General features: G+C 37.7%; 2 protein-coding genes across 4 annotated transcripts; both read right to left on the reverse strand.

Annotated features, from left to right (window-relative positions):
- Positions 1 to 509: 509 nt before the first annotated feature.
- LOC113704247 (uncharacterized) lies at positions 510 to 7,190 on the reverse strand. Its single transcript, XM_027226029.2, has 10 exons — positions 7,032 to 7,190; positions 6,378 to 6,550; positions 5,009 to 5,140; positions 4,870 to 4,920; positions 4,013 to 4,109; positions 3,375 to 3,421; positions 2,440 to 2,656; positions 2,043 to 2,172; positions 1,557 to 1,599; positions 510 to 780 (listed from the first exon to the last, which is right to left on the reverse strand). Exons 1-10 carry the CDS (start codon positions 7,075 to 7,077, stop codon positions 703 to 705), a joined length of 1,014 nt encoding a protein of 337 aa, XP_027081830.1. The 5' UTR covers positions 7,078 to 7,190; the 3' UTR covers positions 510 to 702.
- A 1,366-nt stretch (positions 7,191 to 8,556) lies between these two features.
- On the reverse strand, positions 8,557 to 14,354 carry LOC113704106 (protein EARLY FLOWERING 3-like). 3 transcript variants are annotated; one of them, XM_072060841.1, is made up of 5 exons: positions 13,875 to 14,324; positions 13,393 to 13,733; positions 11,060 to 11,910; positions 9,954 to 10,005; positions 8,557 to 9,843 (listed from the first exon to the last, which is right to left on the reverse strand). In XM_072060841.1, the coding sequence occupies exons 2-5, from the start codon at positions 13,606 to 13,608 to the stop codon at positions 8,818 to 8,820; spliced, it is 2,145 nt and encodes a 714-aa protein (XP_071916942.1). In that variant the 5' UTR covers positions 13,609 to 13,733; positions 13,875 to 14,324; the 3' UTR covers positions 8,557 to 8,817. The 3 variants fall into 3 exon arrangements, with proteins under 3 accessions (XP_071916942.1, XP_071916941.1, XP_027081573.2); XM_072060840.1 differs by having other exon boundaries at positions 13,393 to 13,778; XM_027225772.2 differs by having other exon boundaries at positions 13,393 to 14,354.
- Between the last annotated feature and the right edge of the window lie 299 nt (positions 14,355 to 14,653).

Genomic DNA, 14,653 nt, shown 5'->3' on the forward strand with positions numbered 1-14,653 from the left:
TTTCCCCTTCAATCATGGTTTCTAGTGACTGTGTGAAACTCCTCGGTAAATAATCGAGATTGGATGCAAGACCTCAACATTTTCTCCTGGCTGCAAATTTCGAGCATGCCTGGAGGTTTACAATATCAGAGGAGCGATCAAGGATAAACAAAGTTACCTGGCAATTACTGGTGTTAAAAGACAGCACGCAGGATAGAGTCCAATATGATGCACTCGACACAAGGTCACCGGCTTGCTTTTACCGGGGAATACAAGCTCACCATACTGACTAAGAGGTTCTACTTCTAGGCTTTTGCCCAAAATCGCTTTTCTGTCTCTCATTGCCATGCCACACCTTCATGGCAATCCTATCAGATGGCACCTACTAAAGTAGATAATTGGGTTTGCTTTTTTACTGTTTTGAACAGCTCATTGCATCTTTTTATTATTACCCTTTACAGGGCCAGCAGTCAAAGTGTGTCACGTATCATCGTAGTAAAGCAGGGGTTTCCTTGTTTCACACAGGCATCTGATCAAGCATCACTGAACAACTTTCTTACTTTCAGGAACAGAAAGATTAAAAAAAGTACTGACAGTATAGGATTATTAATATGTAAGATGGGAAGTAGAAGCATGGAAAGTAAAGATTATGCCAGATTCATTTTGCAAGTAATTGTACTAAGTTGTGAAGACAAAGTTTAAAGCATCAAGCGTGACAAAGTTTTAGAAAATGTCCAGCATTCTTCCCCTCAACATCGCTTCAGCTTTCCTCACCTGCTTTATGGGTCCAATGATGAAAACCTGCATTCAAGCCACAACATATCAATGAGTGAATCAAAAAACATATCGTCTTTCTTCTTCATCCGTTCATTTTTTGGACTCCTTAATTCAATGCAAGATGTTTTCTCCATTTAACAAGTATTAATCTCACAGTTCAATGTGACAACTACTTTTCCTTCTCTTACATGAGAATCCCTAACATGGCTATTCATCCCAAAAATTTCCTCTGTTGCAGAGTCAACACAGTGTCGTAGATACAGAAATGACTTCGATCTTACTTATGTGTTTACCTATATAAAGTTCATTGTGTGATTAGAGTTCAAAGCCACATGACATTCTTCAATCCATCTTCATTCCTTAAATTGGTTAAATAAATGAACGGTGATACCACTCCATTAGAGAGGCCCAGGGGCCAGAACTCAGGGTAGTGCAGCAGAATTGTATGCGGTATTTGCCAAATGGGGGGTAGGAAAATTTTTCATGATCCTCTGCATTCTTCAACATTGTGTAGTGGACCAAATTGATGTAATCAAATCTGACGATTAAGGGTGCAAACAATGGGTACAAACAATAATCTTGTTGAAAAGTGATCTTTAATGCCAACAACAGACAAACATGAATTATTCACTACAAGATAAATCCAGATGCTTTTTGAAACATCCAAGGAACGGCCCTTTTTTTAAAAAAATATTTTTCTCCCTCATCGAGAATAACCTGCTAAAGGTGTCATATTAAGAATGTTTGTGCAAGGAAGTCGATTCTAGAAAACGATCCACAAATGAAATAGGGAGACAAACCTTGTCAGGTGGTCCCTTTGCGCCTCCCATGAATATTTCAGCACTGCAATTGGATGTAGCCAATGTAAAGTATACCGCAAATCAAGAAGGGAAGCAAAAAATAATAAAGCATGCATGTACATGAGTCTGATATAAAGTTAAAAGATGCATGTACATACAATCATGTGAATGTAGATACGGTTGGAAATCATCCCAAATGCATGATGCTCAATTAGAACAAAACTACATGCCAAAGTATCCAGCAAACAGAATATTTCCCCTTATGATCTGTCATTCCCTATATGGTCTTTTCAATCCCTCTTGCTTAGTTACTCCAATGATAAAGTGAGATGGTTCATTACATTCAAATTGCGTAGAACAAAGCGTATTGGAGTATTACTAGAGCATTAATTTTTTCACATCTAGCGCTTCAATCAAATAGAACTAAAGGAAAAGATGACATTTAGCAACCAGACAAAAAGATAACACGGTGAAAAGGACACATACTTGCATGACTCCTTTATCGACAAGATAGTAGCTCCTCTTTTTCCAATGATGCGTCCCATTTTCCCAGGGGGAACATCAAGAACTGACAGTATTTCTTCCTCCGGGGCATTTGGGTCACCAAGCATCTGATCTACAATCATGGAGTTACTACAAGGTCAGATGCCAACCAATTTAGGATATCAGCATGATGACTGCTGTATCAAATGGGTTACATCAAGAATTTTATGCTCATTTATAGCTAACAGTTCTCTAGAAGCATAAATGGATACTCATCATAGATACTTCATTTCTAAAACTTCAATCAACAACCATAAAAATGTCTGTCTACATACTTATGCATGTGTACCCGGCATAATAGATATAACTGTATTCATTTGGGACAAGATAAAAGGAAAACCTGGAACTGGAGGAAGAGATGGCCAATCTGCATACTGATTATCATTAATGCAGAAACATCGACAGTACAGTGCACCACGGACAGCAAGATACCACAAAGATCGCTCACTCAGTTTCTCCAGCATCTTATGATAGATAAACAGAAGAAAGCGGACATCATCTGCAGCTGCACGAACCATCATTTCAGATAGTGGCCTATAAGTCCAGAAGTTAGGGTCCTGAAAATGTAAATGGACATAATCAACACAAGCAGGGTCATGACTGTAACAAGTTCAAGGGTGCAAAACATGGAAATACAGTCCAAGGAAACCAGAGACTTAAAATTAACACATTCGAAAAGAGCAATTACATCTAGCCGTTCAGGTTATTTGAAAATAGCAAGCCAGATTTTCTCTCTGCAGTAACAACTTTGATGAACCATACAGGATATTTGCAAATTGTGGATTGAATATCTACTCTGCTCTAACGTGAGAAAGCATATTAACCAAGGTTCAAATTAGATTCAAGGTAGTAATATCCAGCTAATTACTAAAATTACCTACCCTTTCTTAGAACAACATGTCAATGAAGAGTTTAATTTCAAAATACAGTGATTCCCACATGATAAGTGGCTCCATTACAACAGCCTTTCCAATCCTTTCCCACACCCTACCAAGCACACAAATAAATTAAGCCAAAGAAGAAAATAGGACAGAGACTTTCCAAACTATATCACCATACTAACGAAGGTTTTTGAGGTGACAAAAGTTCAATGTACAGAACAACAAAGTGCAATGAGTGGATGGTTTTGTGATAACTAAGTTCAACTCGGCTACCCTGGATATTAAGCTCTGCAATATCATTCAAGGTAAGCTCTGCAATATCATTCAAGGCACGCCTTAAAGGGGGTAATATTATTCTACAAACAGTTCAAGCACAAGCACAATGAAAACCAACCTGCCTCAGAAGGACTCGGACTTCTTCCTTCTCAGCATACGATATCCCTAAATGAAAATAGGGTATAATGTCAAATACAGAAACTCATACTTGTGCTAGTTCCAGCAAATCTATCGTGAAAGTGCATATCCACCAGAGGTCTCACAAGTACTTCATCAAAAAAAAAAAAAAAAAGCCTTGACCCATTAGAACATAACCAAAATACACAACTGCTTCTGCAGCATATTTGATAATTTCAAGATTTTTACAGCTCCAAAATCATTTAAGGTCCCGGATCCCAATTTTATTAGCATACAACATGAAATGAACTTGGTGAGGCATCTGGACATGAATCAGTGGCATACATACTTCCTGGAAAAGCATGCACACGCATTGTCTTATTAGTAGCTTCCCAATCGATTGGCTCACCCCAAGGAACCAAGTAAAAAGTAGAAACAAATTGACATGTTTATACAGCCTTAAAAGACTGAATAAGAAGAAAAATACATACATCATCATAGCTGGACACTGCAAGCTTCTAAAGAAAATGAATCACAAGAGGCTTTTAACAAAATAGCATAAGAACATTCCATAAATAGAAGGAATTTGTACACAAACAATATAAAACCAAAGCATATAAACAGAGATAGGAAAAGTACCACAATAACATGGGTCTGCAAGGAGGCTAACAAAGGATATGTAATCATCAGGTGCCCGTATCTGTCCTTCTTGCTCCTTGATCAAAGAGTAAGCAATCTGCAATTAAAATAGAATACAATGATAAGTTCTTTTCTCAAATATTAACTACAGAAGAGAAGTACTATGCTTGCCTATTTCCATTTTGTGGTGGACATTAGGTCTTTGCTTGGTAATCCCAAATATAAAGGGTATACTACAAAAGTAGAGGTAAAATCATCTGCTCCAAAGACAAAAGGCAGGGAAAAAAAGACTTGAGACCTTTAACAAACTTCACGAGGCATGAACTGCGGAATCCCACTTTCAAATCACAATACTCTCACACGCATACAGTACATGCAAACAGATGTGCAGATACCACTGAAAGCAGCATCTCATACAAGTAGAACTGTTGACTATTTCTCCATCCTAGCATATGTAGAACCAAGCCACCAGAATCCTAGGATCAGAAACACTTTTAGAAGTACAGCTAAAAATTCCAAAAACCTACACCACCAGCAATGACTCAAATTCTTGCGTTGCTTGCCCTACACATTCCCTACTTCAATATCTGGAAAACATTTATCACAACCTTACCTTCCATTTTCGATTAACTTGCAGAGATAAATTCAACTGATAAATGATGTACTAGTTGCCAGGAAAACCATATAAAAAAAATTCTAGTCCAGTAAATCCTTTTTCAGATTATCTCACTAAGGATAAATAGCACAGGAGATGAGTACTAAATTAAGGAAAGTCTCCTTCTCCAGTTGAACGGTAAATATGGTGAAAGGAATTGGGAAAAAAAAAAGGCCTACACAAATTCTAGAAGGATACGTACCTGAGTATCCACAACATTGTGCAACTTGATGCCGAACTGAAAGTGCAACGCCTGAACATTAAGATTCAAGAGACCATAAAATAGTGCATGCCAAGCAAAGCATATGGAGTTCCAGAAAGAAAAGAAATCATTAAGAGACCTCGCTATCTCGTTTGCAATCGTGAATAACTTTAGTGATGTAATTAGACTCAAGTGCAGGCTTACAGGCTTTCACAAGAGCCTCTCCTCCCTCAATTGCATCAACCAAATATATTGCACTTGGAAAGGCAAGCTGCAAAAGATAAATTCCTTCATTGATAGAGAACATTTTTCACTCATCGATAAAATAACTGTGCAGCATACTATCCTTGATGAAGCTTCACTAAAAAACATAAATGGATACTTCCAAAACAGACCATAGATCAAGCAGTACTTATGAAATTTATATCACTGACACAACAGCATAACCAGTGACTGGAACCAGGAGATTTAATTTGAAGGGGCGAAATGCATACACATGTAAACTTTGAGTGGAAATAAAAAATTTTGAAAACTGTTGGCAGGGGCAAATAGCTAAATGTATATAAAGGAAATTTTCAAAATTCTCAATAGGGAATAAAACATGAATTTCTAGAACTTTTGTTTCTTTGTTTTTTTTGGGGTGGGGGGGGGGGAGAGAGAGGTGGCCCCACAGTTAAGTCCTTCACTATAACAACACTATCACAGCGATAAAAGAATAAACTGCATGAATGATAGAAGGGCCATCTGTTATAAACCAGACTGTCTTCCATATGCACATTTAGAGAAGAACCTTTAGCGAAAACAAATGAAGGTGAACCTATTGCAAGGAAAATAAAAATAAAAATCAACCTCATTAAGTAAACAGCAAAGTTAAATGACCCCCGAGAAGAATGGTTAAACACTTTGTAGAAGAGATAAACCATTATTTTGAAATTTTGAACAAACAAAAAGAAAAGCAGTACAAAGAGAAATCATAATCACACAGTATACATGTCCCATGTTCTTCAATTTTTGCAATGGAAATGAACTTGTGAATATGAGATTCAGTTAATTTATCACTGACAATGTCACAGACAACTCATTTACTTTAACACTGTATGTCTGATGCATAACCAAACATTTCTGACATTTTTTGAACTACCTTTTTGCGAAGTTGTCTAAATGCTGTAGCTTTAAAATACTTTCTTGGAAAAGTCTTTCCACTCAAACCAAAAAAATATTCCGTCAACAAGAGTGCAACAAATAATAGTTCATAATTTGAACAAGCCAAGGTGTCAAGTTTTGGGGTGATAATATCAAAAAGGAAAATTAAGCTCAAATACATAAAGCAGATTTCAAAAGCCTTAATAATGATCAAACCTTCTTTAAATACATTTCTCAGCATAAGCAAACCGAAATTTTCTCCTTGGAAAAACGGTTTTAAAAGAGAAACCTGATGAGGGGAAAAAGAAAAAACACATTGCAAATCAGGATCCAAAATTACTCTGACATGATTGACATCTAAGTACCTGCATTATACAAAGAGTCCCATGGCGACAAAGATCAACACCCTCACAGTCAAAACCAATAACCAGCTGTCTCTCAGGAGAAGGCTCCAGAAACTCGATAGGAAGTTGAGATACTTGGGTTACGACATGAATAGGCACTGAAAAGTGACCATCACTTTCTAACGATTTGCCTCCTACAAAGTTGAGCAAAAACACCATCAAATTGTTATCAGGGTTCACAAGATGGTTGAATTAGCTCAAATTTCCCAAAAACACGTTTTATTCCATACTAGCTACACATAGTCCATTAGAGAGATTTGAGGGGGTCGAGAGACGAGAAAGACAGAAAAAACCCAAAGGCCAAAACAACCATGCCAACAACTCGAAACAAGTACACCTTGCTAGCAAAAAGTTATAGATTCGCGTCCAAAAAAATGCAGAGTCCATTTTGCGTGAGGAAATAAATAAGCTTCTTTTTTTTTTTTTTTCAGAATTTCAAGAATTTCTATATCAAGTCGCTTTATCACACCTTCCACAATTCACAGCGAAAAAGAAAAAAGAAAAAAGAAAAAAGCATCAGAAAAGATCGAACATTATTGTACCATATATGCAAAATCCCAATCAAATGAAAGCAACATACTCAGATATCCCAAATGAAAGGTGGATTGAAATTACCGGGATCATGAGGGAGGGGAACATGGATTTCATGAGGGGAGGCCATGCAATCATCGGACAACTCGAAGCCTGAAATTTTGCTCTCTGATTTTCACTGTCTTATTTACGCGTATTATATATTCTCTGCGTTATAAAATCTTGGACTATGTATTTCTAGCGAAACAGACTGTAAATTATTGGGGAGGACTGTAAATATACCCCGTTGCTCCCCTAAACTATTGCATTATGTCATATTGTCCCGGTAAAGTATTTATCAAATGATGGTAAAAGAATAAAAGGTGGCTTACTTTGATTGTTTAAGTAACACACAGTTGACATTTGACAAAAAAAAAAAAGAAGAGTAACACACTTTTATCCCCGGTTTAAAATTGAATGTGTTTTGTATTGGGCAGTGCTAATTGACAACACATCTAGGAAAACCTTTGTACATATATATGATATTGGTTTCATAAGTTGGACAAATAGTTTTTTTTGGACGACTTATTTTCTACAAAAAGTTTTTAGATTTTTTTTTTAGAAATATTTTATTTACATATTTTTTAATCTCACATATATCACATTTCAAAATATGTTAGATGGTTACTTTTCTAAAAAAATTATCAGAAACTCTTAAAAATGTAATTAAAACGGGCTCAATAGCATATGTCAATTAGCCACATATTTTGGTGCTTTGAAGAAGAAATAACCAATGGGGAGAAGCAATTCTAGAACATCACAGGAATCTATATATGTTGAAGCCAAAATTTGATTTTTGTTAATCGAAAGGGAACAAGCCGGAAGTCTAAGGTTGTGTTTGGATTGCATTTTCCGTCATTTTTCATGGAAAAATTACTGTAGCGATTTGATATATGTGAGGGAAAAAGGTGATAGGGAAATGTGATCACGGAAAACGATAATATTTTCCGACGAAAACCTTCAATCCAAGCAAGGCCTCTAGCTTGTGTAATCCAATCCAACGAAGGCCTATCTTAAGTCACTTTTTTTTTTTTTGCCCTTTTTGGTTGCTAAGCATCCCACGTCACTCCTTGCCTTGTTTTCCCATGTTTTTTTGTGGCTCCAAGGTTCAGGGTTGTCATGTTGGCAATTGGCACATGGTATTAATTATTCCACATGGTGACATCTTTATTTTTTTTTGTCACTCGTGATTCTTATACGAATGCACTACGTACCCAAGTTTGACATCCCAAACACCGGAAAAACCAAAACTTGTTAAAACAAAGTAATCGAGCTGGAATGCGTAGGATGCCTTGATGCTTCAAATTGCTTCACCTGCTAGCATAGTGCCATAGCATCTTTATGAAGAGGATGCTCACCAACTACAACTCACATCTGAGGGTCATAGCTCACAATCACAAATAAGTGTTCCATCATATAGAAGGCCAAGAAAACAGGGAGGAAAAGAGAGAAAACGAACAAAAATCTAGACGAACTGCCACAAAGGAGAAAGGGAGTTAGAAAAACAGAAAAGAGAAAGGGAACAAAGATCCGGGAGAGAGAGAGAGTAAAAATTAAGACAGCCAAGGGATTAGACATATGAAACTATTTATACATTTAGGAAAGCCTACAAAGAGTAAAAGAAAACAACTGCTACAGCGCACAATCAATCAATATTGATCTGATGCAGCCTTCAGATACAACACTTGTATATATCTACAGGAGCACCTGTGCTCCAAAAGAAAGAAAATATTAAAAAAAGAAAAGAAAATAATATCAGTTAACAAACATTACAAGCAAAATGTATTACTACAAAGTAACCAAAGAACCCCTGAACAGTGGTAAAGTACAGCTAAGCTGAATCATATTGTTTCCTCTCTTCCTGTATGGACTGGAATATGCGAGCAACAGATTCAGTTGCCAATCTGCCATTATGGGGGACGACTTTGATCACTCGAGCCGAGTGAGAAACCTCTCGAGGCTGCTGAATATGACCGGAAGGGGCCTCAACAACTGGAGTCGTGGGGAAAAGGGGAAGAACATCGCCTCTTTCTGCAGCATTCCCTCTCCCACTTCCCTGCACTCTCTCACTTGGACTACTCGCAGTACTAATTTGTAATTCACTCTCTCTGGATGAATGTAACTGCACAGCATCTGGAATTGCTCCACTTTTCTGGTTTGGCACATTACTTGAGTTCTGACGTTGAATGTCGTAATTGGGCCCCAATCGTGGTGATTGACCATAGGGACCAGGCGCAGCAAAGTGATTCATTTGCTCACCAGCTGAACCTGTGATACCCTGACTCAGAACTGCCATACCATATGGAGGGAAATATCCCTGAGGCCCAGCAGGGGCAGCAAATGGAGGAACACCACCCATCGCCTGATAGTGATGAGAAGCTGGAATTCCATATGCTGGATTTAAGAAGTTACCCATCATTGGGCTTGACCCTGGGGGCCCACAACCCCCGCAAGCAGGGGCCATATATCCTGGCCCGGGGTAAGGCTTGTAAACAAGTCCTTCCGAAGGAGACATCATGGGTATCAACCACTGATGTTCCTGGGGTTGCGGGAAACACCAAGAACCCGAGCTATAGTCACCTGTTGCAGGGGAATTTGCTGAGAATGGTCTATGGCTTGGCAGGTGACTACCATTCTGCACAGAAGAAAGAGATGCCTTGCCAACTGTATTTTCAGCTGAGCACTCAATCTTATGATTTGGCTTCTCAGAATCATTTTTCTGCTTGGAAACATTTGGGATTGCTTTAACAATGTAATCTATTGGGAGTTTCTTAGGAGCAGAGCCTTTAATTGGTTTGCCCAAGTATGCACTGTCCTCGAGCAAAAGATGCGGCGATCCAGCAATCATTCTTTGAACCTATTACAAAAGTCAAATCAAGCTCCATGGTTATTAAAGAATTGAATCAATGTAACACATTAAACAAGCACCAGAGATTAAGATGGAAGTTGGAAACTCCGTAACTGTACCTTTATCAATCTATGCAATTCGAACACTTGAACTGCAAATACTCTCTGCTGACTACAATGATAAGAAGGGCATTGTCACAATGAGTAAATGGATTAAGTTTATGAAAATTTTGTGGGTAAATTATGACAGAACTCATAAAACCATGAGGGATCATAAATGTTATGATAGAACCAACCAAAGTTTGGCATAAATTTAGGAACAGGCCAATACATATAGAAACCAAGAAGGCATCCATTAATTGTTGCGCACAATGGACCAAAAATGGAATGCATGAATATGATGGTTTCTTGAAAAGGTTGAAACATATTTTCTACCCATCAACACAAGGTAATCATCATCAAGCTAAAAACAAGCGATCGTTAACACAACATACTTCTATTGACGCCAACGTTTTTGGTATGAGAGAACTTGCCGAATTGTTAATTATTAATCTAAGACAGCAATAGTGACAATTTAAATTCCGTCTCTTATGCTATCACAAATATCAAGGCAGTTCTAAAATGACTAATAACATCTCTAAAAAGCAAGTCCCCAGAGCTATTAATTTAAAAGGAAGTCCAAATCACCACAGACAGCACCATTGACCTTAGCAAATCTCGTTGGCTCGAAAGCCACCCATATCAAAACTTCAAAAAGTGAAGCAGAAATGTCCCAATTGAAAAGGTGAAACTCACTAATTTAAGAACCATCCAGCAACTCAGCTCACCTTGCACAAAAATGGACAATGTTCCTTACCGATAAGGCCAAATCCAAAAAGGGCAGTTGAGCCAAGATATGGTCCCCATCTGATATGCTTATATGGTGTGCTACACGAACAAAATCTTGAGAGAAGCCCAAACTCGTAGCATGAAATCTAACCTCCACTAAGCAGTAATATTACTAACAACATATCTGCCCAAATGCCATAAAATGTTCACTCCTAAAATTAACTTTGCTTTGTCTCCATAAAGTTACACAAGTAGCAAGTTCTAAAAATATAACGATAAAATCCCAATACATGAAAAGCAGCCAAGAATCCCAGGATCCAAATCATTAAAGAGGAACAAAAATTTAAGGATCCCAGAAGTCACAAAATATCATGCAGGTCCAGAGTAATATAACTTACTTGACAATAGCTCTACGAGCTTTCCAAAAGTGCTTCTGGCCTATTATTCCTACAACATCGTCAGGGGATATTTCCAACCCGGATATGGAATCCACCATAGATGTCTCAGAGGAATCGTCATCCCTATCTGCAATTCCTGTTGGTAATGACCTACAAGTCTTGTCTTCACAAGACTCTGTATCGTCAAAAATTCTCTCCTCTTCTGCTTGAAAATCAAACCTAGACACTGAAGAATTTGGATTGCTTATGCCCATTGTAGGCTCATCGAAGACATTATTACCAGGTATCCTGCTTTTGGAATGTGTCTCGGCCCTATGATCTGGCAATAAATTATGGTCAGCATTTGAAAACCTACTGCACTTGTCCACACTGTTATTTCTGGACTCTGGACGCAAGTATGTCTCGGGTTGCCTCAAACCTACTTCAGCCTTATTTAAGGATGATGAGATGGAGACAGATTTAATTGACTGCTCCCTACCACCCATAGATTCTCTTGTGTTCTCCTCATTTTGACTTCTGCCTTCTTGCCTTACACTGGGCCCGATATCTACGGTCTGCCTTGGCTCATTGTCAGCGACAGGCACAATTTTCGTTGAATGCTCAGTATAAGCAGGACTGGAGGAGAAAAGTTTTCCTCTATCCATGTTACTATAAGTTTTACCACGGTCTTGGCCCATGTTGGACTGCATGAAGATGGGAACCCGAAAATCATCTTCCTCTAGCTTCTTTTTCTGCTCAACTGGCATCAATGGAGCACTTGAATCAGAGTAATTGCTAGCTGACTTCTCAGTGGCTTGTCCTGGAAGAGGCAGCTGATGTGAGCAAAACGCACCCATTTGCTGTCCATTACCCTAAAAGGCAAGCAATTCCATTAAAGGTTAGTGTCATTTGGAAGACTTGTAGACATCTTTCTTTCCCTTCAAAATGTGTCTATATAGCAAGTTGAATAACTTAAAAAATTTAGCCATTCCTGTCGAGTGCCACAAAAAAAAAAAAAAACTTAGGTATAATATATGAAGTGAAAGAGTTTACCAAGAATCTCAAATGCATCATAAGTTGTAATTTTACAGGTTTTGTGTAAAAGAGTTTTATCATTAACTGCTATCTTATCAGATCTAAGAAGAGAAAAATTACTTAGTTTAGCCAGGACAATCATAATATGTAGTTGGATTGTCCCAACAAAACGCAAAATCCCTGCCACCAGCGCCCTTTATCTGGACAGGAGGTCAATACCAAGTCCCTTTATCTGGACAGGTTATCTAGGGAAACAAATTAATGATCTGAGGAACCCAGTCCAGCATAGTTAGCACGAGTAACTTTCAGAAATAAACATCTATACATCAGCCCCTCAGGGTGGGCAAGCTTATGGATGAAACTATTTTCATCAGCAAAACTTTCATCTCTTTTTTCATAAGCAAAATCTCATCTCTTTATATGCAATATATATATGCTTCTAAAGGGTTCTTTCTGCAGATATAAAAGCAGCTTAATGAACACTGGAAACAAATCTTCCATTTTGATTAACCTTTCTAAGACTAATGCTCTTGCCTAGTTGAGTGAAGTTTTCTTTAGACTCCAATCGTAAAGCATTAATAGGGTAACCATAGATCTGATTCTTTGTCCTGAAAACTAACCTGCATCCTTCGCATCCCTATGCTAATTCGTCTCTGGGGAAGTATGTTTGGCTATCATAGTTACCCAAAAACATTATTTGAATGAAGCCCTTAAAAGAATATGGTCTGTTTTGTGAAGCTTTAGATCTAGAATTTTTAAGATCCAAACAAAACATGTTCAAAAATCACCATCAAAATCAAATAAAAATAAGTCGCATCCCGTTGGGTGGCAGCAACAGAAACTAAAAGGTTAGCTTAATTACCTAAAGTTGAACTCTATACTTTCCAATTGAGAGGACGAATTTAGATTTTAGGCTCAATAAATTTAATGATCTAAAGACAATAATTTTTAAGTGGATACTTTCTTTACAGTTTTTTTTTTTTTTTGGTTCCTTACATTAGAATCGAACAAGATAACAAGGTGTCTTCATCCTCACTTTCCCCCAACGCCATCTTCTCCTCTTCCCATCAATTCGACCATAAGCTAAGCTTCAGTTAATTACTTATTTTGGTTGATCTTCAAGACTTACTATCAAAGGAACTACAAATGAAACAAACCAAAACAGAGAATAAACTGTAAACGATGGCTCCTTTGTCAATTTTTTAAAATTTGATTATCAATTAATGTAGCTACTGCCAAATTCAACGTCAACCAAAAGAAAGGAACAAGTTCCACGACAAAATGAACAGGGGCATTAGCAAACTTCAGCTGCATCTTACCTGGCTTGAAGAAACAGGAGGGATCCCATTGGCACTGCTGTTGGAGTTAATAGGCACCACCCCATGTTTAAATCTCTGGGACGGAATACTGAGCTGTTCATATAAGGCCATCTTGTTCCTTGGAGGAGCTCTTGGCCCTCCCTTCTCTGTATCATTAACATGAAGCCTTGGAAACATAGGCCCCATAGCCTTTTCATCATCTTTCCCTCTTTTCATCTTTACTTTCTACCTCCACCATCCACCACCCTCTCTCTCCCCTTCAAATTAGCTTGAATCCAATGGAAAAAAACGTCCAGAAAGAGTACAAAAGTCTCAATCCCAGATATAACAAATCACCGTTTCTGCAAAAATACCTCCACAAATTAAGCTCAAGAACCAAAACCCACCTGCAAAAAATTCTCTAATTAAGAGGCTAAGGCATCAAAATCGGTACTTTAACTTGATCATCCAACTACTCATCAGAAAGCCCAGAACAAACCCACCTGAGAAAATCTTCCTTCACGCCCAAAAATTAAATAATATAAAGCAAAACCCACATGTAAAATACCACAGTTCCCCAACCACAGATTCCAAAATTGAATCTTTCCTAAAAATCAAGCCATTTCTGACGAACCCAGAAAGCCATAAAGAGCCTGAGCTAAACTTTCAATTGTGGAAGAAGAATACTCTTTAAGGAATCAACTGAGAAAAAAAAAATTAAAGGTGAGAAGGAAAGAGATTCGAGAAATGGACAAAAGGGGATTGATTTTTAGGGATTCCTGAAATAAAAGGAAGGGAAAAAAATGAATGAAAAAGATCAAGGGGTCTAATACAAACTGGTACCGCCTAGTTGGGCACTTGGGATTGAGATGGGAAAAAGTGAATGGGGGTGCCAAAAAAGTGCAATGCTTATGTGGACCCAATCTTCGGATAGAACTACTAGCAAAGGGCCTAGAAGCTCCTAAAGATATATAAGATAGCATCAATATATATTAATGGCTGGACATTGGTTGGATTTCTTTGTATTTTAATGTACATTGTCCTTTAAAAAAAATAAAATGCACATTGACCATTGATTTTTTTTATTTTAAGAATTGTTAGGGGGCTTTTAGGCCCCATTATGACACGTAATAAGATTGTGTTGGAAGTAATATAATCATTTTTTAAAGGAGGAAATATTTTAAAAGTACTTACAAAAGTTACCAGAAAGCTTTAGTGGAAGGTTTTGGAGCTAGTTACCGGGACAAAATTGTACATACAGTTCAACAGATGAATGCATATT

This window comes from Coffea arabica, chromosome 8e, assembly GCF_036785885.1.
Source record: "Coffea arabica cultivar ET-39 chromosome 8e, Coffea Arabica ET-39 HiFi, whole genome shotgun sequence".
In the NCBI taxonomy this organism is placed as follows: Eukaryota; Viridiplantae; Streptophyta; class Magnoliopsida; order Gentianales; family Rubiaceae; genus Coffea; species Coffea arabica.

What these genes read in the sequence shown, in the direction of transcription:
- LOC113704247 (XM_027226029.2), bottom strand. Translation starts at nt 7,077, where the DNA reads ATGGCCTCCCCTCATGAAATCCATGTTCCCCTCCCTCATGATCCCG. An exon ending in ACAATGTTGTGGATACTCAG is followed by an intron (nt 4,110 to 4,869) that starts GTACGTATCCTT and finishes TTTTAATTGCAG; the next exon opens with ATTGCTTACTCTTTGATCAA. An exon ending in TCCGAGTCCTTCTGAGGCAG is followed by an intron (nt 2,657 to 3,374) that starts GTTGGTTTTCAT and finishes TTACATTTTCAG; the next exon opens with GACCCTAACTTCTGGACTTA.
- LOC113704106 (XM_027225772.2), bottom strand. Translation starts at nt 13,608, where the DNA reads ATGAAAAGAGGGAAAGATGATGAAAAGGCTATGGGGCCTATGTTTCCA. An exon ending in CTCCTGTTTCTTCAAGCCAG is followed by an intron (nt 11,911 to 13,392) that starts GTAAGATGCAGC and finishes CTTGCCTTTTAG; the next exon opens with GGTAATGGACAGCAAATGGG. An exon ending in GCTCGTAGAGCTATTGTCAA is followed by an intron (nt 10,006 to 11,059) that starts GTAAGTTATATT and finishes TTATCATTGTAG; the next exon opens with TCAGCAGAGAGTATTTGCAG.